The sequence below is a fragment of the Hirundo rustica genome, chromosome 11 (genome assembly GCF_015227805.2).
Source record: "Hirundo rustica isolate bHirRus1 chromosome 11, bHirRus1.pri.v3, whole genome shotgun sequence".
NCBI classification, from domain to species: domain Eukaryota; kingdom Metazoa; phylum Chordata; class Aves; order Passeriformes; family Hirundinidae; genus Hirundo; species Hirundo rustica.
In genome coordinates, this window is record NC_053460.1 from 1,595,809 (window position 1) to 1,618,716 (window position 22,908).

At 59.6% G+C, this 22,908-nt stretch overlaps 1 protein-coding gene across 1 annotated transcript in view; it reads right to left on the bottom strand.

Moving 5' to 3' along the window:
• Positions 1-22,314, bottom strand: part of ZFPM1 (zinc finger protein, FOG family member 1) — a 35,607-nt gene extending 13,293 nt beyond the window's left edge. The window contains exons 1-3 of the mRNA XM_040075694.2: positions 22,211-22,314; positions 6,448-6,579; positions 4,017-4,109 (exon numbers count right to left, since the gene is read on the bottom strand). Of these exons, the coding sequence (XP_039931628.1) occupies positions 4,017-4,109; positions 6,448-6,579; positions 22,211-22,250 (265 nt within the window). The 5' untranslated portion in view covers positions 22,251-22,314. The remainder of the gene's footprint in view (positions 1-4,016; positions 4,110-6,447; positions 6,580-22,210) is intronic.
• Between the last annotated feature and the right edge of the window lie 594 nt (positions 22,315-22,908).

The following is a 22,908-nucleotide window of genomic DNA, read 5'->3' on the forward strand; positions in this document are numbered from 1 at the left end:
ACCAGGAGTGCAAGACATGGCTCTCCTTCCCAAGGGAAAACGGGAACAGATCCCTGAGCATCCCTGCACATTGTTACTGCCCCAAAATCCCTGAGCATTGCTCCACACTGTCTCCAAAATCCCTGAGCATCCCTGCACACTGCCACTGTCCCCAAACACCCCGAGCATTGCTCCACACTGTCACTGCCCCAAAATCCCTGAGCATACCTGCACACGGTCACTGTCCCCAAAATCCCATGGCATCTCTCGAAACAGTTCCCAAAATCCCTGAGCATCCCTACACACTGTCACTGTCCCCAAAATCCCATGGCATCTCTCCAAACAGTTCCCAAAATCCCTGAGCATCCCTGCACACTGTTACTGTCCCCAAAAGCCCTGAGCATTGCTCCACAGTTCCCAAAATCCCTGAGCGTCCCTATACACTGCCACTGTCCCCAAACACCCTGAGCATTGCTCCACACTGTCTCCAAAATCCTTGAGCATCCCTTCACACCGTCCCCAAAATCCCTGAGCATCCCCTACACTGTCACTGTCCCCAAACACCCTGAGCATCCCTGCACCCCAGCTGTGTCCCCAAACCTGTCTGATCATCCTCCCAACGTCCCCAGCCCGCTCAGATCACCCCTCCCCATGTCAGTGTCCCCACACTGTCCCCTCCACCCCGCAGTGACCCCAGACTCAGGGACTGTCCCCTTCCCGCAGCAGGGCCGGGTGCCACCATCGCCGCTGGGCCGGTGCCCATGGCTCCGCCTCTGCCAGGAGGATTTGCTGCACTCACCCCGGGCAGGGGGAGGATTTCAGGGTGCCGATTCGGGATCCAGCTCCCTGAATCCCAACTCCCCCCGCTCCTCGCGCCCCGGCAATCTCCCGCTAACACAACCCTCGGCTGCTCCGCTCCCAGCGATAAAAAGGAATAGCTGGAATAATTTTTCCCACCCACACATAGCCGTGTCCCCACCCCCCCCGGACGAGCCGTGCCCCCCATTGTGCCCTGCTCGCCCCGATAATCAACCCTGAGGTTTCCAGACAAACTCTGGGCGCCTGGAGATTGTTGAAGAGGGAGATAAACACAACTGAAGGGGAGCAGGGGGGAAGGGGGAGCTGGGAGGAAAAGGGTTGGGGGGGGAAAAGAAAAGGACTTGGGAGTTTTAATTAGATGCACCCCAAAAAGATAAATAAATGAGGAGTTGCTGTGTGCTGTCCTGATATGGAGGATGGGGGGTGAGGATGGGTTTGGGGGATCAGGAGAGGAGCCTGAGCTCTGTAATCAACCCAGAGCCATCGTTACCACCCAGAGGAAATATTAAATTAATGTTTAATAATTGGTAATGGATTATTAAATAAAGCCCATATGAGCAGGACAGCAGCGGGGCTTGGGGTTCAGCAGGGCGGAGCTGCAAACAGCGACGCTGATGTCGGGAAAGGGGTGAGGAATTCCCTGGGAATTCCCAGGCGGGACACGGCTGGGTGGGATAACGCAAAAGCCACCCCTGGGTTTGGTCACAGCTCCTCCAGTCCTGCCCCTGCCTGTGGTGTTCCCACAAGGACAGAAGGAAAACGCTCCATCCCACCTGGGGGAAAGGCAGGAATCCGCGATTCCCAGGGGCTGCGGCCTCCCGGCAGCTCCCAGTGGGAATTCTCTGCTGGCTCACCATGGGGCTGAGCAGCCCTCAGCAGGGCTCTCCTCTGCTGCATTCCTGCCCCAGCTCCACGTGAAATTTGCCAGAGTTTTTCCATCTTATCTTCTGGGAGAGATGGCTGGAATTGTTGAGGATGGGCTGGGATGGGACAGCCCTGGAGCGGGAGCTGGAGGCTGCGGGTGCTCCCCAAAATTCTCTGCTACCTGCCCTCTCCAGAGCAAACCAAAATGAGTGGGAAAGATGGAAACCCGAGGATGGAGGGGCTGTGGGGAGGAAATTTGGGATGGTTTGGGGGAATCTGGGAAGGATGGACACCTTGTCTCCAGCCCGGCCAGAGGATGGAGTGAGCACAAAGCACGGCCACGCTCCACCCCGTCATCCCTTCGGGAATCAGAACGGAGCCGGGGTGCCCCAGCACCCTGGATGAAGGACTGGCACATCCTTAAAGGCTCCCAAGCTCAGGATTTCACCCTCCAGCTCCTGGGAACGAGCTGCGGGGAACCAAGTCACTTCAAAGATAAACCCCAAACCCCCAAATCCTCCCTCTCCCTCCCGCCACGTGCGGCCAGGGAGCGCCAGGGCGAGGTCCTGGCAGGCCACATCCCCCCCGGAACATCGGGATGACCTTTGGGAGCACCGACCCACAGCGGGGGTGACCCGGTGACCCCCCAAACCTCCCTGGGGGACGAGGAGGCCCCGCGGGGAGCCCACAAAGCTCCCGCCGCCCCGCCCCGCCGCATCCTCGCGGGCTGCCACCGCTGACAACCCGGCGGATCCCGCCAGATAAAGCAGAAAAATTCAGGCCGCTCCGAGCTTCCCTTTTCGGCAGCTCCATCCCCGATAAGTGCCGAGCCTGCAGAGCTCCTGATAGCCGGGGCCATGGCGGCGGTTGGCGCGGGAGGAACACGCTATCGGCGCGGCATCGCCGGACCGCCGGCAACTCCCAGCCGCGCCGAAATTAATACCACTCCAATTACCAGAATAGAGATGGGCTGCCAGGGGCCGATAATAAAATCTCTTTTACATAAAGGATGCAAATAACCAGCAGCGAGAAGGGGGGAAGGGGAGGCACGGCCTCGGCCAGGCTCCTTTGGGGATGAGGGGCTTCGGTGACCCCACAGGGAACGGGGGTGGATCTGTGGGGTCGGAGTGGCGGCCCCCTCCCGGCCCTGCCCCGGGATGGTGAGGGCAAAGGGCTGGGAGAAGATAAGGAGGAGCCGGGGGTGGCCTCGCAGCTCCTTCCTGCCCGACACGCAGGAAGGGCCGGGATATCAGCGGGGTCGGCAGCGGCTTCCCCTCGGCCGGGCCGGGAAGGGGGAGCGGGGTTCCCGGAGGGCCGTGGGGATTTGGGCAGCTGCGGGAGCACGTGCGCCGCCAGCCGCCGCTTCCCAGCGCTCCCGCAGCCGGGTGGCCTTGGGGACACGGCGGGGATTCCAGCCACGAAGGGCGGTGGGTGTTCTCCAGCGGGGTCAACGCTTCCCCACCGCTCCACCACAACCCCTCCTGGGAGGAGCGGGGCGTGGGCAGCACCGACAGCACCGGAATGTGGCACAATGGTCACTCTTGGGGGTGCCAGGTCCCCCCGGTGCCGTCCCCGTCCAGCTGCCAGGAGCCGTTCCCGGTGGAACAACCCCAGTCAAGGAGTTCCGGCCAGGAATTAAACCACGGGAAGTTCCACCCCCAACACGAGGAAGGACTTCCCACGGAGGGTGGCAGGGCTCTGGCACAGTGCCCTGGTGGGTGTGGGGCGTCCCTCTCTGGGGACATTGCAGTCCCACCTGGCCGTGCCCCTCTGTCACCTGCTCCAGGTGTCCCTGCCTCGGGCTGGACGATGTCCAGAGCTCCCTTTCCAACCCAGACATTCTGTGATTCTGCGTGGCACACGTCTGTAACCCCGTGGCTTTGCAGATGGTGGGTGATAGGGCTGGGGGTGCCCACAGGGCCAGCCCGGCCTCGCCGGTGCCCCGGTGCCCGCGGCGTGGAGATACCAGCGGGAGATAGAGGCTGAATTCGCTCCTTGGGGTTTTGATAACCATCACCAAACCGCCCCAGCGTCGCTCTTGTGGTTGCCAGGATGTTGGTGAAGGGCCCTGGTGCGACGCAGGACGGGCCCAGAGCCTGCCAGTGCCGGGGAGTGTGATGCCAGCTGTGGGGACGGCATCCCCGCTGCTCCCAAATCCGTGGTTTTACCGTCCCAACAGCGCCCCGGGGATGACAACCATCACCTCCAGCAGGAGTTCCGGGCTTTGCAGCCTGCCCAGCTCCCAGTGCTCCTCATCCTGGTGTTTGCACGAGGAGGTGAGCGCTGCAGGGCCGCTCCAGCAGATCCAGCCAGGACACCGGGATGGACAGACCGACCCCAGAGCAGAGACTCACCTGGCCCGTTCCACGTGGTGTCTGCCTCCTGGGGGACTTCTCCAGGGTCCGGCTTCTCCGGCTCCTTCGGGCTCTCCGGAGCGTCTCTGGACTCTGCAGCAGGAAGGGGAAGGCAGCGGGTCACCAGCAGGGAATTCCAGAGGCAGCATTCCAGCCGGGATGGGCACAGGGAATTCACACCCCATGCCCAACTCCCTCATCCCCCTGGCAACGCCCCATCATCCCAGCCAACCCCCTCCACCCCAAAAAACACCCCCAAACCACCCCCCCAAAACCCCCTCGGCGCCATCCCACGTCGGCGCGCTAGGCCCCGCTCCCCTCACGGCTCTATTTGCGGCCTACTCATAGCAACTTGATAACAATTATTTTCTCCATTAACTGCTGCTGGAGATGGGCTGATAAAGCCAATCTGCATATGACAGTGTGGCAGATTAGTGCCCAAAGTACATGTTTGCCTTGGCGGCCCGGGCGGATCGAGCAGCGCGGAGCCCGATCGATCGGCGCCAGCGCGGCCGCCCAGTGGTGACGTCACCGCCACTGGAGATTATTAATACAGGTGATAAGCGCCGTGATTAACATCAAATAAATCAATCACCGGGTATAAAAGTCCTATTATTTTTGGCTATAAATCAAAGTGCCTGGCGTATCGATTTTTATCCATCGCGCTGAAAGCTTTAGTGGCCGTTATTGCTGCTCGGCCTTATCTCTGCTATCACCTCTTTATCGAGGCAGGCCAGTGCCAGGTGCAGCTCCGCGCCCCGGCCCCGGCTCCTCGCCCCCAGCCCAGCTCCCCCATCAGATAAGAGCCCTCGTTTCCCTCCACTGCTGAGCAAAGTTTGCCTGAGAGACCTCCCTGACTCTGATACTGGGGTCCCTTCCCTGCTCCAGTTATCAGGTCCCCTCCCTGTTCCAATTATCGGGCTCCCTTGCCTGCCTTGCCGTAGGATCCCTTCCCTGCCCTGGCTCTTGGGGAAATCGGGGGTCTCTCCTTGCTCCAGCTATCAGGGTCCACTCCCTGCCCTGCCCCAAACACTGGGGTCCCCTCCTTGCCCCAGCTGTTGAAGTCCTCTCCTTGCCCTCATTATCGGGGTCCTTGCCCTGGCTATTGGGATCTCTCCCTGCCTTGGCTGGTGGGGGTATCAGGGTCCTTTTCCCTGCCCCAAATATTGGGGTCCCTGACTGCCCCAGCTATTTGTGTCCCTTCCCTATCCCTACCAGGATCCCCCCCTGTCCCAGATCTTAGGATCCCTTCCCTACCCCGGCCATCTGGGTCCTTCCCTGCCCCGTCTGGTGCGGATCCCTGTTTTTGGGGGACACTTTCCCCCTCAGGAGCCCGCAGCCGGCGGCGGCGGGGTTTGCCGGGAGCCGCGGCCTCGCTGAGCCGGCGCAGCCTTGCCCCGGCGCGGTTATCTCAAAGGGCGCAGCAAACATTAACCCACGGGGATTTGCCCCCACCTCCACAGGAAGGAACTTGAAGGATATCTGGGACTGTTTCAGCCCGGCCCCGAGTGGCAGCCACCTTCGGGGCGCGGCGCGGCCGGGCACGGCGGCAGCCTGGCGGCCGCGTGGGCACCACGGTGCCACCGAGGGCCCCGTGGCACGGCCGGGGCCACCACCTGCGGCCTCTGGGGCTGCTTGGCACCCCGGGGCAGTCGCTTGGTACGGGCAGGGATGGGACTTTGTCCCCCCGGGCCAGGGAACTTTGCACCCCCGAGGGACGCGGGATTGATCTCGGGCGGAGGGAGGGACTTTGTATCCCAAAGGATGTGAGGCTGCGCCCCAAGAGGGGCGCTCTGCACCCCAGGGATGGGACACCTTGCATCCCAAGGGAATGGGACTCTGCACCCCGAGGTAGGGGTCGCTTTGCATACTTGGGATGGGGGGGTCACTTTACATCCCAAAAGTGGTCACATTATCCCAAAGGGCAAAGGGGTCACTTTATATCCCAAAAGGGGTCACTTTATATTCCAAAAGGGGTCACTTTATATCCCAAGGGGTCATTTTATATCTCAAAGGGTCACTTTATATCCCAAAGGATCACTTTATATCCCAAAGGGCAAAGGGGTCAATTTATATCCCAAAAGGGGTCACTTTATATTCCAAAGGGTCACTTTATATCCCAAAAGGGGTCAGTTTATATCCCAAAGGGCCACATTAAACCCCAACCATATGATTTTACACCCCAAGGGGGGGTCACCTCTTACCCCAAGGAACACGACTCTGCAAGCTGGGCCATCCCCAGGCTGTCCTGCCACCCGGCCAGAGGGTGTCAGAGGGACGGCACCCCCCTGGGGACACCGGGGTGTCACTGCCCCACCATCCCGAGGGGTGGCCAGGCTGCCTCATTAGCTAATTAACACCCCGGCAGACACACGGCCCTGCAGGCGGTGGCAGAGCAAGGGACAGCAGGGACAGCCCCAGTGTGACCCACCTTCGCTGCCGGGGGGGCTGGAGGCGTCGCGCTCGGCTGAGCCCTCGCAGTCCGAGGTGGCCCCGTCCCTCTCCGAGGGGCTCTTGTCCCCCACCGCGGCGTCCTCGCCTTCCTCCATCGCTGCCAGGGAACCTGCGGGGACACCGACAGCGCCGTCAGGGGGAAAGATGCCGGGCGGGGTGGGGCTTTCCCAGCTGGGAAATGGGGATGCTGGGAGGAAATGTCCCACTGGGAAGGGGAGGGAAAGCCCAACCCAGCCACCCCAGCATCTCCCTGGGGTGCAGTGTCCCCCTGCAGGGGTGGCCGTGCTGTCCCCTCCCCGAGGGCTCCTGTCTGTCCCCAAAAGAAACCCCAAAAATGGTCCCCATCGCCCTTTATCTGACGGGGGGACACGGCCCCATGGGGGTGACGCTGCAGGGGACAAACAGGGGACAAACAGGGGGGACACCTGCCATCCCTCTGGGCCGTTCCCACGGCAATGCAGCATCCCCCGGCGGGCAGGCGAGGCGAGCAGCGGTGACACACGCGGCCGGTGACACACGTGGGCGGTGACACACGACGCTGCCGGGGGCTGCCGGGACCCCAGGCGGCCCCGGGATCGGGATCGGGGAACCACGGGGGGGATCGGAGCGGGACCAGCCCGTCTGGCAGACCTCAGCCAGCTCGCCCGTGACTCCAGGCGCGTATATTTACAGCAGCAGAACAAAGAGCCCATAATCTATACAAAGCGCGCAACAATGAGCGTGGATAAAGAGGCTGCCGGAGAAGGGAAGGCAATTTATTCTAATTCTGCTAATTTCAGTTCCAGCACAATTAAAAAGGCTCTGATAATATTCAGAAACAATCGCCGGCTAACAAATCGTTTCTCCCGCTGTAAATGAAACATTGTTAGGCTAATTTCTTCCTTCACGCCTTCATGCGGCTCTTGGGCTTCTGATAAAGTTAACCCGACGCTCGCCTGCGCCGGGGTTTGGCACCTCCAGCCGGCCCAGGGAGGGGTGGATGGGGCTGGGAAGGGATGGGTGGGACCAGGAGGGCACCTGGCGCCCACCCAAGGGTGCTGAGACCACCCACGTCCCGCCTGGGAGCAGTGGGAAGCAGGAGGAGGATGGGGATGGCTTTGGGTGCTACTGTGGCCTACAGGGATGATGGGCGGCCAGCAGCATCCCATGCACGGTCCCTGGATGGACCCCATATCCCACCCCAAAATACATCCCCAGACAGGAGGGAAATGGAGATGTCCCACATAAATCCAAATGGATATTCCATATAAATCCAACTGGATGTCCCATATAAATCCAAATGGATGCCCCATATAAATCAAAATGGATGTCCCATATAAATCCAAATGGATGCCCCATGCAAATCCAAATGGATGCCCTGTATAAATCCAAATGGATGCCCCATATAAATCCAAATGGATGTCCCATATAAATCCAAATGGATGTCCCATATAAATCCAAATGGATGCTCCATACAAATCCAACTGGATGCCCCATACACATCCAGCTGGGGTTTGAGTCCTGTGGTGCCACCGAGTTCCTACAGCGATGATGGGTGGCCAAGAGCATCCCAGTATTGCACTGCTGGGGTCTCTGGATGTATCAACATCCCACGCTGAAATGTCCATCCCCAGTCAGGAGGGAGATGGGGATGCTCCATCTCCATCCAGCTGGGGTTTGGGTGCCGTGGCGTCACCCAGGGCCTACACAAAGATGGGGAATCAACAATCCCAGAATGTCGTCACTGTGACCCCTGGATGCATCCCGGGACCGCCCAAATGCCCCCCCAAAACACCGAGGCCCAGCCACGAGGAAGATGGGAACGCTCCCTACAAATCCAACCGTGTCAAACCTGGTCTGGGGAAGAGCAGGGCCCAACAGCACCCTGGAATCGTCTCACACTGTCCCTGGATGCATCCCAAATCCCACCCCAAAACACTCCCGAGCACACGGGAGAGGGGGACGCTCCAGACAAACCCAACCACGTAAACCCAGGGGTTTGGGGGCCACGGTGTCGCCCAGCGCCCACGGAGAGGCCAGAATGGTATCCTTGGATGCATCCCGACCCCACTGCAGCATCCCGCTCCTCAGGGATGCACCGCCAGCGAAAAACCAAAAAAAAAAAATCAAAAAAAGGGGGAAAAAAGGAAAAAAAAAAAGAGCAAGTGAGGGAGAGGGAGCGCGGAGCAGGAGGGGAGCATCACTTGCCCGGGATTGCTGGGAGCCCTGCACAGTTATCACCGCACACAGCCTCCCTCGGCTGGCCTGATCTGTCTATTCTTCATTAAGCAAATACGCTGAAATGGAAATGAAAACATAATAGCTATTTGATTCTCGGCGAGATATTTTGCATATTGGTTCGGTGCTGATAGCGGAATTTCATCAACTCCCTTTTTTCATGCTTTAAAACTGAATTACCGAGGCTGGTTTTACAGAGAGGGGAAGAGCCAAAAAACGCTCCCTTCCAAGATACTCCGCTTCGACGATTAACTCTTCTCCCTCCCTCCTTCTCTCTCCTTTTTTTTTTTTTTATTGATAACGAGCAAGGATTTATTTTTTTTCTTTTTTTTTTTCTTTTTTTCCCTTCTTTTTTTTTTTTTTTTTCTCAAAAAAAAAGAGAAAAAAAAAAAAAAGGAAGAAAGACAGTGACTCTAAAAACTTGCAGGAAGCTGAGGCGAGGTGGCACCGGGGCTGGGCCGAGGGTCGGCATTCCCAGGGAAACCCGGCGTTATCCAGGTAATGATTTGATCACTCCAATTAAGGCTCTCCCAGGGCGGGAACAACAAAGCTCGTCTTGATTCTTCGTGCTTAGCCGGTAAATTAAATAAAAGCCAAAAGAATATAGGGAATCAAGGAGGGGGGGGGGTGAGGAGATGGGGGGGACTTTTCCAGGCTGCCAAGAGCGAGACCCTGGGCGCTCGGAGAGCCGGCACGGAGACAAGAGCAAAGCGATAAGAGGCCTTGATAACAGATAGAAAATAGCAACAGCCACAGACTTTCCCACCGGCTCTGGAGCAGGGAGGAGAAGGAGGAGGAGGAGAAGGAGGAGGAGGAGGAGGAGGAGGGAGTTCCCATGGTGGAAAGCAGGTCCTGGGTCGGGAACACGTGCAGGGCTGGTGGCAACCTGCCTTCGCCTGCTGGCGCTCGGTGCTGCCGTCAGGTCCAAGTGTTTATTTTTAAATACGAATTTAAATAAAATTTCCCATCCGGCTCCTTCCAATTCCCTTCTGTGGAAGCGTTCAAGGCCGGGTTGGATGGGGCTCGGAGCAACCTGGGCCGAATGGAATGTGTCCCTGCCCGCGGAGGGGGAGGAAGGAGATGAGCTTTAAGGTCCTTCCGACCCGAACCGCTCTGGGAATCCACAATCCTCATTTCTAAAAATAAAAATTCCTCCAAGTCCCGTTGGGCAGGGGATGAGCCCAAGGAAGGCTCCAGGAGGCAGGGAATGAGGGACATCCCAAACCTTCTCTCCAGGCACCTCAAAGCTCAGCCTCGGCTCTGGGTGTCACTGCGGGGGACACTGGGGACATCCCAGCTGTGCCAGGGCATCCTGGGGGATATTCCAGCTCCACCAGGCAGGCAACATAACAGAGGATCCCTTCTCCATCCTTCCAGCTCCTCCTCATCCCTGCGCTGGCACCATCCTCTTCCAAATAAAAAACCACAATAAATAACAATAATAATAACAATAATGATGATGATGATGATGATGAAAACCAACCCAAAACCAGGCGGGCAAGGCTCCAGCCCGGGTTTTGGGACACACAAACCATCACCAGGATGCTCGTCCATCACCTCATGCCAGAAATGCGGGAATTCCACTCAGGCATCGCTTCCTAAATCACCTCTTTTCCCCCTAAACGATGGAGCCAAGAGCAAGGGGCGGCGGGAACAGGCCGGCGTTCCTCGGGGAAAGCTGCTCCCGGAGCCAGAGCCAGCTGCTCCTCTGGCCAAGGTGGTTTGGTGGGAATGGGGAGCGTGCCGGGATTCCCCAGGGTCTGGCGGCGGGGCTGCGCCGAGCCCGCCCCGCTGCCAGAAGCACCCGGAGAACAACCCGGGCTGCAAATCCCGCTATCTGATGGGCCACCCGCCCGCTCTTCTCACCCAATTCCTCCCTGGGCCCTACCGATGTTTGTTTTACCAACGACCTCGGCTGCTCCCCAGCCCGCTCCCTGCGGATCGGGAACGCCACCAAGCCGGGACAAAGGAGGTTCCGGGGGACGCCGCACCTCCAAGGTCCCCCCCCTCGGTGGTGCTGCACTAAATTCCAACGGTCTGGAATCCCTTTGGGAGGAAAAGGGGCTTTTTTTGGGGCGCGGATCAGCCCTGTCCCCCTATCAGCCCGGCTGCAGCATCCCAGGCCGGGCTCTTCCCGTGGATATCTCCTCGTGAAAGATCAGCCCGGTGCATGGAGCCGATAGCGGCTGGGGCCGGCCCCAGGGGGCTTTATCTCAAATTTGGGGCCCTTCTCCATCACCTCCAGATAAAACTCACCCTGACCCTGCCCGCGGTGCCCTGGGGGAAAAGGGCAAGGGAAAATAAAAAGCACGGTTGGAGAATTGGAAGGTGGAAGGGGGGCGGTTTATAATGTATTGATGATGATTTGGTATTAAATTATTACTGGTTTATCCAGGAGGTGGTAGGGATGCTGGGAGTGCTGATGGCAGATACTTATAATCATTTCTAAATTAAATTTATAGACTTATTACATTTTTGTGTTGAGGCCCTAATTTACCCAGGAGGGGAACGGGGGATAGAGGTGCTGGGTGATGCTGAAACTCCTGATGGGAAGATGCTCCAACTGCTCGTGAGGGGTTTGATAATGATTAACATGATTACATTCATAATCCACCAGGCCTAATTTATACCAGGAGGGGAATGAAGAGTGGTGGGGGAAGAGCGGCGGCGGGGGCACGGAGGGGGCGGGTGACGCTGCCAATGCTCATGGGACGGCATTCACAATAATTGTTAAATTTATAGTGACGATTACATTTATAACATACCGTTACGGGTTAACACGGTTTGGTTCTTGTTAAAGAGGAATAGTGGAAATTGATTAATAATGGAAAACCTTTACGTGTACTTAGGCCTGATTCTTCCAGCAGGGGAATGAAGGATGGAATGGGAATGGAGGTGTTGGGAAGGCCGGGATTTGTCATGATGGGATGGGAATGGGGATGGGAAGGGACTGGGGATGGGAATGGGGATGGGAATTGGGATGGGAATTGGGATGGGAATAGGGATGGGAATAGGGATGGGAATGGGAAGGGATTGGGGATGGGAATGGGGATGAGAATGGGGATGGGAATTGGGATGGGAATGGGGGTGGGAATGGGAAGGGATTGGGGATGGAAATGGGGATGGGAATTGGATGGGAAGGGATTGGGGATGGAAATGGGGATGGGGATGGAAATGGGGATGGGGATGGGAATAGGGATGGGAATTGGGATGGAAATGGGAATGGAGATGGGAATAGGGATGGAAATGGGGATGGGAATGGGATGCTCCAGTCACTGCTGGGGAGCTGCTCTGTCCCAACCACCGCAGCCCGGCCCGGTGGAACCTCCCTGCTCCAGAACCAGATGAGCTCCAAGCTCCTTCCCAACCCAAACCATTCCAGTGCGAAATCCCGAAACCGCCCCCGGGGACGGAGCCCCCGGAGCATCCCTCGGTGCTGTGCTGCCCCGGGGGAGCCCCCCCCAGGGGAAGAGCAGGAGCGGGGAGAGGCCGAGCCTGAGAAAGAGCAGCGCTGCTGATAGGGGAGGGATTGGTTTCAGCCGGAGCTGCTCGCGCTGCCAAGCCCAGGCGGGATCGCGGCGGGTGCAGTTACTGAACATTCATCACTGCCTGAACTCTGTAACTTTATCAGCAGCGAGCGGCGCCAGCGCCGGCCCCGCCAGCCCCGGCTCCGATGGGCCGATAAAGCACCGAGAGATCCCGGGAGATTGGGGCGCTCCGGGGGCCGCCGTTCCCCACAGGAACGGCCGGCGGATCAGCCGCGCGCGAGGGAGGGGACAGAGCGAGGGGAGAGACCCGGGGACAATGACAATGGAGTGACTTTAGGTTTCAGATGGGGTCGATAAGGCCCTGATAGATTTGGAGCGAGGAGAGAGTGGAATGGAGCCGTCCCCGGCGCAGCAGATGGATGGGATCGCTCCGGGAGAAGGGATGCGCTGAACGTGGGCCTGGCTGCCCGGCTGGAGAGCACACGGAGCCACAGCACGGAAACCGAGGCAGCTGCTGAGACTGGGAGAGAGGGAGCAGCCCTTACTGGGGGGGCTGGAGCTGTCTCCATCCAAACCCCACCCCAGAGCGGTGCGAGGTGCGCGTCCCCGTGGGGATCCAGCGCTTCGGGAGCAGCTGGATACGCAACAAGGCGGGAGAGAAATTCCATCCACGGAGACCGGGCTCCAAGCACGCCACCCCTGCTCCCTGCCAAAGGGCAGAACTGGGGGAAAAGCCCTCAGTTTGGGTACTTTTCTCCCACCTGGAATAAAGGACATTCCAGGTGGGAATGGCTGGGGCTGCACAGGCAGCACTCGGAACACATCAGCGCCAGGTGACAGCGAGGACAGAGGTCAAGCTCTGTGCTAATCCAGCGACAAATCACGCCGGAGATGCCGAGCTGGAGCCATCCCCCTTCCTGTGGGAAGCAGCTCCAGGTCCTGCCAGGTCCATCCTGCTGCCAAAAGCCGTGGAAAGGGAACAGGGATGGTTTCCAGTGTCCACACCAAGCCTTTCAGCCTGTGACAGCCCTGGGTGACAACAAGGCCGGAGGGATGGGGACAAAGATGGGATGTTCCTGCCGCCCCCAAACCCACAGGATGCCTGATCCCAGCTCCCAGAGCCATCCTGGAGCACTCCAGGGTAACGAGCAGGAACCGTGGAGGCTCCAGGGGCCAGGGCACAGCCAGGTGGGGTGGTGCACCTGAGAGTAGCTGGCACACGGAGATCCCTGGGACAGCGCTGCTCCCAAAACCCTTCCCAGCACACACCAACCCTCCTCTTCCTCCCAGTTCCAAGCCCTTCTCCCGCCCGGCTCCGTGGACGCCGAGTTCGCTCCGTGCAAACGTGCCTGCGCTGCCTCTCTCCCTCTTTCTTTTTTCTGATTTTTTTTTTTTTTTCCTGTTCTTGGCATTTTGGTGGAGCGAGATAAGAGCGAAAAACAACAGAGCTGCTCGGAGAGTGAAAAAGGGAGATAGATAACGCAGATACCGACTCCTACACAAAACAGTCCTGGCTTTATCTCTGCTTTTTATCACCGTTCCCCTAAAAAAAAAAAAAAAATAAAGAGAGCAGCCCAACTGGAATGGGGCAGCACATTAAAAAAAAAAAAATGAACTTTATACTGTTCGCTCTTTAGTTTTATATTTAGATGAAACAAACTCAGATGCTGGTGGTCGATACCTTTCCCAAACCGAGAAGCCTGGGAGCTCCGTTTGCTCCGGCAGGGATGAGCGAGGGAAGTCAAGGAGCTGAGCGTGGACGGGGCAGTGGGATGAGGCTGCTCCGAAGTTTCCAGGGCAGCATCCTGCAGCAGAAGCAGCGAGGCTCAGGCTGGAGGTGGATACGGAGACGTGGAGATGCTTCCCGAGCATCCCTGCGTCCTGCCAGCCCGGGGACAGATCCCTCCTGAGATGCTCCAGGCACCGCCGGGATCCCGGCAGCCTGGCACAGCTGGCAAAGCCCAGGGTGCCCGTGATGGGAGCAGGGCCCCGGATGCAGGAACAGCATCTCCAGCACGGGGATGAGATTGCACCCTACACCCCATCCATGTGGCTCCCCAAAAATCCTTTGTCCCCCCAACTCCTTTGGCACCCGGCAGGGCTCTGCCTTCCTGCTGGGAAGGGCGTTTTGGAGCAGCAAAAACCCAACTCCCAGGGCACGGCCAGAAAGAGGGAAGGAAAAGGGGAAAAAAAAAAAAAATAAAATAAAAATGGACTGAAGGTTTTTCCCTCCCCTCGCACTCCCTTCCCTTTCCCTACCTTCTTTTTGAAAAACATAATTTATCTGTGTATTATCAAGAAATCCAGACACTTTAATCAGTGAGCTATGAAGTCAGTATTTCCATTCTTATCTAGCGGAGGAGTGGAAATGGAGAGCAGATAGGCAGCTCCGAGCCCCGGCCGTGGTGGGGAATGTTAATGGGAGGAGCGGCGGAGCCATTGGCTACCGAGCCGCCGCTATCGCTGCCATTATCGCGCCCTTATCGCCGCAACCATCGCAGCGCAGTAATGGGGCCAGTTCAACTTTCCGCATTATCATCGGAGCTGCGAGGAGCATGAGAGGCCTCGGCTGGGAGACGGAGAAGAGAGAGAGCGGCCAAAACTTCCCGGCGGAGCAGGGGAAGGGAGGGAGGGAGGGGAGAGCGGCTCCTCCAGCCCCGCCGTGCCCTCCCGAGATGGGGATGCTCGCCCCGCTGCTCCGCGGTTCCAAAAGCCCTGGGGACTGACCCGGCCACTGAGCAGCCCCAAAAGCTCTGGGTATCAGCGCCAAGGCAGGTTCTCAAACCCCACGTGCTGACCCAGGGAAATGTCCCCAAAACCCCGGGGAGCCAATCCCAAAGCATCCCAAAACCACGGGGAGCCAATCTCAAAGCATCCCAAAACCACGGGGAGCCAATCTCAAAGCATCCCAAAACCACGGGGAGCCAATCCCAAAGCATCCCAAAACCCCGGGAAACCAATCCCAAAGCATCCCAAACCTCTGGGTACCATCCCAAGGCACATTCCCAAAGCTACAGGGACTGACCCCGCAGAGCATTCCCAAAACCTCAGGCACAGCCTAAAGGTGCATCCCCAAAGTCCTCCAGAAATTCCTGGGCACTGACCCTGAGGAGCATCCTTAAAACCCCAGACATGGAATCTGCTGGGCATTGCCGAAGTCCAGGGTGCCAAACATTCCCAAAATCCTGGGCACCGACCCCAGAGCTCATCCCTAAAGTAAGGGGTAGTGACCCAAACAAACATCACCAAACCCTGGGTTTGCATTCCCAAAACTGCAGGCACCATTCCTAAATATTCCCAAAGCTCCAGGCACTGACCCCATTGAACATCCCAAAAATCTCCAGGCACTGACCCCATTGAACAACCCAAAAATTTCCAGGCACTGACCTCATTGAACATCCCAAAAATCTCCAGGTGCTGATCCCATTGAGCATCCCCAAAATCTCCAGGTGCTGATCCCATTGAACATCCCAAAAATCTCCAGGCACTGATCCCATTGAACATCCCCAAAATCTCCAGGTGCTGATCCCATTGAACATCCCAGAACTCTCCAGGCACCAAATCCTCAACACTGCCAAAGCTCCAGGCACCGACCTCATCGAACATCCCAAAACCCCACGCAATGACCCCAAAACCTCCAGGCCATGACCTCACTGAGCATTCCCAAAGCTCTGGGACACCGACCCCACTGAGCATCCCCAAACCCCGGACTCGGAGGCGCATCCCCAAATCCTGGGGTCACGCTCCCGGCCGGCCAAGGCCGAGGGAAAACAATGGACCCACGTTCCATCAGATGAACAAACCCGAGGAGCACATTTCCTCCACGCGCTATCGAATGGGAGATGTCGAGAAAATATGTTGATGTGAGAAAGAGGAGATAAAGAATTATTTTGGAGGGAAAAAAAAAAAAAAAAAAAAGCCGTGGAAGGCTCTTATCTGGAGTGACTCATAGGCACACACTCCTTAACCCCACTGCAGCCCAAGGTCAGCAGTTGCATTCCTTTCGGCATTTCAGCCCTTCCAAAAAAACACGCTGCCGCAGGAACAATGTGGAGCCTTTGCCGGGCAGCCATCGGAAGAGGGAACTGTATTACCCCCCGAAACACTTGAACTTTCCTGATAAAAGGAGCGGCAGGACGCAGCCCGGCCAAAAGCCCTGAGTCAGGCAGCAAAAGCGGTCATGGGATGTGGCGCAGGAAGAAAAAAGAGAGGAGATACTGGCCTCCTGCTCCCATTCCCGCTCTTCTCCGAAGTGGGGGAGGCGATTTTCTTGGCCCCACGGGATGAAAAATCCATGCCCTCGGCACGGAGCAGCACGGTGCGGGGCTGGCACAGAGGCCTCTTCCAATTTATCTTCTTAGATGTTGAATTCCGAGAAGCTCCTCGCTCCCGCCGTGCCCCCGTTGCTCACATCCCTCTCTCCGGGCAGCACCGGCTCTCGGGCCTTGGCTGTGCCTCTGTGGAAGGTCTGGGCTGGCTTTCCCTCCACAGCAACGCCCCATCCAGTGTTTTCCAAGGCGGATCACGTTGTTTTTTTCCAGCAGGACGGACGGCACGCATGGAAAACATCCTCGAAAACATCCTCTTCCTTGGGCCGGCACGGCTGCGCTTGACCCCAAATCCACCGGCAGCTCCATGCCCGGCCCTGCTGCTCCCAGTTTGGGCAGCGTTGTCCTCTCCTTCCCCAGGGATGTGGGTGTCCCCTCGGGGCTGGGAACGTCCCACGGCACGGAGATTCCCGCGCCGGGATGGATGCGGCCACGGCCGTGCCTTTGGGGCGCTGCCCCTCTCCGGGAACCCGGGATCCCCTGCGCCGCGGCGCCGCCTCCTCGCACAATTCCCGCGTTCCCGGGGGGACAGGATCGCTCTCTTCCCCGGCCCCGATCGCCGAGCTGGCCCCGTCGCAACTTGGCCAAAGGGGAACCTGCAGCTTGCTAGGTGGCCTCGTGATTCACCACGGAAAATAAAGACCTTGCCCAACCTCGCCGCTCGGCATCCCGAGGTGCAAATCCCTGCTGGAGGCGGCGTCCCCCGGGATGCCAGGGACGGTCCATCGCCGCGGCTCCGCGCCCGGGGACGGCGCGGGGGCGTCCCCCGGGGGTGCAGGAGGAGGAAGAGCTGCAGCAGACACAAAAACCAACCCAACCCCGGCGCCCACGGGCCCTGGAAGATGCCGCCTGGCACAGGCTCCGGAGCCTCCCTCGCCGGCGCGGCTCCAGCGCCGCCCTCCCGCCCCGTGGCCCCGGCGGGGACGCGCTCCGGGCTCTCGGCAGAACTGGTTTGGCCGTGGCCAGCCCGGCTCCAGCCCTCGCTCCCCCAGCATCCCCCTCATCCTCCCTGCCCACTGCGGAGATGCCCGGGAAGAGCCATCCCGGGATATTCCCCCAGCGCGGTGCCTAGAGGGTTTGCAGGGCTCCCTGGCGTCGAGGGGTGACGGGTGGCACGGCTGGCAGGGCACGGGGCTGGTGGCACTGGCCACCGGTGCCATTTCTCCACCATCCACGGCGAATGGATTTCCTCACCAGGCCACCAGCTGCCAAGCACGGCGCCAACCCCTTCTCCTGGAGCTGGGGCCCGCAGGGATGCTCACACCAACTTGTGCCAGAGGAGGAACACTTCTCCCAGCGTCGCCCGAGGCTGGCACAGACCCTCCAGCGAGCGGGAACGTGGCTTGTGGGGAAACACCCGGGGATGCCTGGGAGAGCTCCCCAGGGTGGGCTCTGCTGGCTGCATCCCACCAGCACCCCACCACGATGGGTGCCCAGCCCTGGGAGCCCCCGATGGCGCATCCCGAGACAGCCGGGATGGGGCAGAGCCGCTGCGGGGGCAGCTGCGCCCCGGGGCTTTGCCACCCGCGCCCCTGCCAGCCGCGAGGAGCCGCCGCCGCTCTCGGATGCCACCGCGCCAGGGCTGGCGAAGGCCCGGGGCTGTTTGCACAAGACGGGAGGGGTTGGCTGGCAGGCAGGCAGCGCCCGTGGGTGTAGCAGACACGCGGGACTCGGGGATGCCACCCTCGGGATGCCAGGAGCGGGGGACAGCGGGGCCGGGGGAGCCCCGGGATGCGCCGAAAAATCGGGTTTTGGGAGGCTCTGCCGGCACCCGGCTCATCCCGGGAGCAAACCCCACCCCAAACACCCCCCCCACCCCCGGCCCGGATGGGGAAACTGAGGCACGGAGGTGGCGGGGATGGAAAAGCGCAGCCGCATCAGAGCGCAGGGGGAAAAACGGGCAAAAAACCCCCCCCACACTCCAAAACAAAACAAAAAGCGGCAAGCAGAGGAGGCTGAAACACCTGAAAGGGCAGGAGCGGCTCGGGGAGGGAAGGCAGAGGGAAGGAGCGGGCAGGAGGCGTGCCGGGAGCATCCCACGCCACCGGCTCACCACGCCGCAGCTAAAAATAGCCGCTGGCTTGGGCCGCTGTCATCTTTAGAAGAAAGGCGATTTTCCAAACTCCCGGGAAGGACGGCTCCGAGCGGCACGGCCCCCCGCTGCCCGGCTCCCCCCGTCCCCTTCCCGGCATCGCCGCCGAGCCCACGCCGGAGCAGCCGGAGAGCGCAGGAGGAAAGGAAAAAGAATAAAAACCGCCCAGCCCAACGCACCCCGTCAAGAGACGGAGGCTTTAACAGCGCAGATCGCGCTCGTTATCTGACACCATCTAATAGCAATTAAAGAAAATCCACACGCAAGAATATGACGGTGTTTTCACCTCCACCCCCCCTCCCCGCTCCCCGTGCGTTCGCTCGGCGGAGCAGAATGGGAGATAATCATCAAAAAAAAAAAAAAAAAAGAAGTCAAAGCTCTCATCAAACTAATGCAACATCTGCAGCCGATAACAGGCGCTGGGAGAGCTCGGCTTCTCAGCCCGGCTCGCTCCACGGAGCACGTGGAGGGGGGAGAAACCGCCCCACCACCTTGAGAAATAAAAACGCACACGCAGCTGCCCCCCCCCATCAGATAATTAAAGCGCCCGCGTTAATCACATTTGCAGTGGAACAAATTGTTGGAGCCCTTTTGCCCCTCTTTGCCGTGTTTGTTGTTGTAGCGAATCCTGCTCCGGTCTGGTGGGGAGAGATAAGTGGATCTTATCAAGCCTGGCAATCTCTATCAGGATGGAGATCGGAGCTCGGTGCTTATCGGCAGCTCAGATCTACTGCAGCTGAGCGCAGAATAAAAGAGGAAAAGGAAAAAAAAAAAAAAAAAAAAAAAAAGAACCCGCCATAAAAAAAAAAAAAAAAATAATAACCACAAACAGGCCCCTGCAACTATGACAAAACATTCGCTTCCAGCTCGCTTAGGAACAGAAAAAAATATTAAAAAAAATAGGTGTATTAAAAAGAAGGAGGGAGGGGGAGGCACATCAGCGCGATGAGATCAATCTCCCGCTTATCAGGCTCCCCCATCGCAGGACCCGGCGCTGCGAAAGCACCGGCAGCTGCCAGAGCCTCGCTCATCAGCTGGGCGCCCGCGCTCCCATGTTTGAAGTTAATAAATATAACAGTTTATCTGGCTTGGAGATCAGCTCCTGCTGCCTATCAGCCCCTCACATCTATCTACCAGCAGAACAAAAGACAGGCACACACACACACACACAAAAAAAAAAAAGAGAGAAAAGAAATAAAATAAAATAAACCACCCCATAAAGCAGCAGCAGCTGCAGGGAGGTTGGTGGTACAGGCAGGGATGGCGAGGAACTGTCCTCTGCGGGCGGGAACCCCCCCAAAAATGAAAGGGAGAGATGCTCGGGGTGTTTTCTCCGCTATCAAAAGCCACTATCGCGATGCAATCGGCTTTCAAAGCCTCCCCACGGCTGCCGCCGCCGCTGCCGGGGGGGTCGGAGGGAGGGAGGGAGGGAGCGGCACCCCCGGCCCCGCCAGCCCCGCTCGGCTCCAGCCCGGAAAGGCACGAAGGAGAGGAAGGTTAAAGCAGCTGGTTAAATATAGTCCGGTGTCTGATCTTTGTCTTATCTCTGCTGGCGATCGCCCGCTCTTCCCGGGCGATCTCCCCGCCAGCCTTAATCTGCGCCTCGCATCGGGCTTCAAAAAAAAAAAAAACCCCCTAAAAAACAAAAAACCCAACAAAACCCCAACCCCGCAAGAGAAGGCGAAGCCAGGGCGAGAACATCGCGTCACCCAGGGAAATAAAAATCAGCAGATACCGATCTGGAGGAGTTTTGGTTTTTTTTTTTTTTTAATGCTCCAGCCGAGATGATAAGGAGGATAGACTTTGTGGAAACAGGTCCGGTCTGTACATGAGAGGAGTCTGGTTACCGGAGCCCTGATTCATGCATACCTTCCCCGATGGAGCAGCGGCAGGGCGCTCTCGCCGCGCTCGCCGCCTCTAATGACTGTTTTCATGTTGACACACACACAGGAAGGCTTCCAAGCTCGCAGCTTTTAATCAGTTTTGGCCATCGCCGGCGGCCTGAGATCAGCCTCCCACTTTATCGTTTCTTCACATCTCTGCAGAAAAGCAGCAGAGGAAGGGAGATACCAGGAGCCGCCGCCCGGCCGAGCTGCCGCGGCCTCGTCCTGCCTCAGTTTACCCCGCAAAGCAGGGATCAGGCATCCCGGGAGCGGCGAGGATCCCGCAGGGAGCGGGGGCATTCCAGCGCTACCGCTCGCTCCGGTCTGAACGCTCCCGGTACAACGAGCTGGAGTTACCCAGGCAGGGCTGGAGAGGCTTTTTGCCGGAATAAAGCCGCGGAAGTTGGGGAAAGCCAAAGGAGAAAAGTATCCCGAAAAAAAAAAAAAAAAGAGAGAGAGAGGAGCAGCTGGGACTATTTTTAACTCTCCCCGGGTAAAAGTCTAGCTGAGCGTTATCACCACAGCAATCACCCCAGGCAGGGAAACAGGTAGGTGCAACTCAGCCTTGCAATTATTTCAGGAGAAAGATAAAGGTAGATTATCACATGGTGGCCAGCCTTCCCTATCCTCCCATCTCCCTCTTATCACCAGCTTCCATCGACGCGAGGGGGAAAGAAAAAACACACACACACACACACACACACACACACCGGAGAGGAAGGAGAAAAGCCGAGATGAGCCCGGAACCGAAAAAAAAAACCCCAAAACTTCCAGCACTTTGCAGGATTTCTCTGCCTCGCCCGTACATCCTCGCCGGAGCAAAACAAGAGCCCGGCCCACGGGCTGGACGGTGGCCAGCGCGACCCTCGGGAATCGCCATTCCACAGGGAGGGAAGGACGGGGATGCGGCCAAAGCCCCGCGGGATCCCGGGGCCGCTCCTTACGGCCGCGTCCCACCTGGGCCGGGATGCAAAGCGGGACCTGGGGGGGCACTGGGCAGGGTGTGGGGGGCCAAGGACAGCGTGGCCGGAGGGGAGGATGGCACATGGGGACAGCGGGGACCAGGCAAAGGGGGGGGGGGGCCCATGCGGGAAGGGGAGCCCCCCGTGCTGTCCCCGCCGTCAGGGCTGGGGTAGCCCAGGGAGGATGGGGACCCCGGGGTGGGAGGGTCGGAGAATCCCCGGCTGGGTGAGGGGCCCGTAGCCGGGGTGAGGAGCCCTCGGCAGGGCCGGGGTGGCCCCGCGGCCATGGGGAGCCCCGGGGTGGGCGGTGTTCGGGGAGCCCCTGGCCCCGGCTGCCGGCGCTGGATGGGAGGCAGGCGGGGGAGATAAGATCACAATTTCAGGCCGTCCCGACAGAGCGATGTTATCAGGACGGGACTTGCAGAACGGAATATTTTAAAGCCTTATCGGGGCCCCCATCGGGAGCCGGTACCGGAGCCACCGCGCTGGCGGGGGGGAGGCGGCGCGGGGAGGGGGGAGCGGCGGCGACAGAGACCAAGGCGGGCGAGCGGCCGGTAGCGGGACCGGAACCCGGGGCGGCCGGTCCGGGTGTGTCCCGGGTGTGTCCCGGGAGTACCGGGGGCTCCGGGGGAGGGGGGCGCAGCCACCGAAGGAGCGGTGCACTAAAACAAGGGGCCGGCGGTGGGTGGGGGGTGGGGGGGGTTAGAAGCTCGGCTGCGGTGCGGCCGGCACAGAACGGAGCGAATGCTTTCCCGATAGCGACGACTCACGTTTGATCTGCCGGGGGTTGCTCTGTTTCCTCCTGGACATCGCTCGGCGAGGGGCGAGCCCTGCGCCCCGGCTGGCGGCTGGGCGGGCGGCAGGTGGGTGGCGGCGGGCGGGCCCCCGGCTGCTCGCATGCCCGCCCGCCCGCCCGCGGGGCCGGGGCCGCGCCGGGGCCGGGGCCGGGGCCGCGCCGGGGCCGGGCCGTGCTCGGCGGAGCGAAGCCGCCGCCGCCGCCGCCGCGGGATTTTCTCAATGGGCGCCGCGCCGGATCGAACCCGCCGAGCGCTCCGGGGGGCGGGGCCCGCGCCGCCGCCGCGGCCGCCCATAGGCCCCCGCCCCCCGCCGGACACGCCCCCCGGATGGCGCGCGCCGAGGGGCGGGGCCAAGGGCGGAGGGGGCGTGGCCGCCGGGGCTCCGTCCCTGCGGGGGCTCCGCGCTCCCCTCCCGGGGGGGTCCCCAAAAAATCTGTCCCCGGCACCAGAATCTGTCCCCGGCACCAAAATCTGTCCCCGCCACCGCTCTGGGAGCGCCGTGAGGCTCCGCACGCTGATTTGGGGCTCTGGCCCCACCCCGCGCGCTTTTGGGTTCCGCGACCCGTCCTCGGCATCCTAAAGTCTCCTTTTGGGGTTCTCGGTCCTTCTTTGGGTTCCCCGAACTCCCCTCTGGGATGCCTTGTGACGTGTCTGGAAGCTCCTGCACTCAC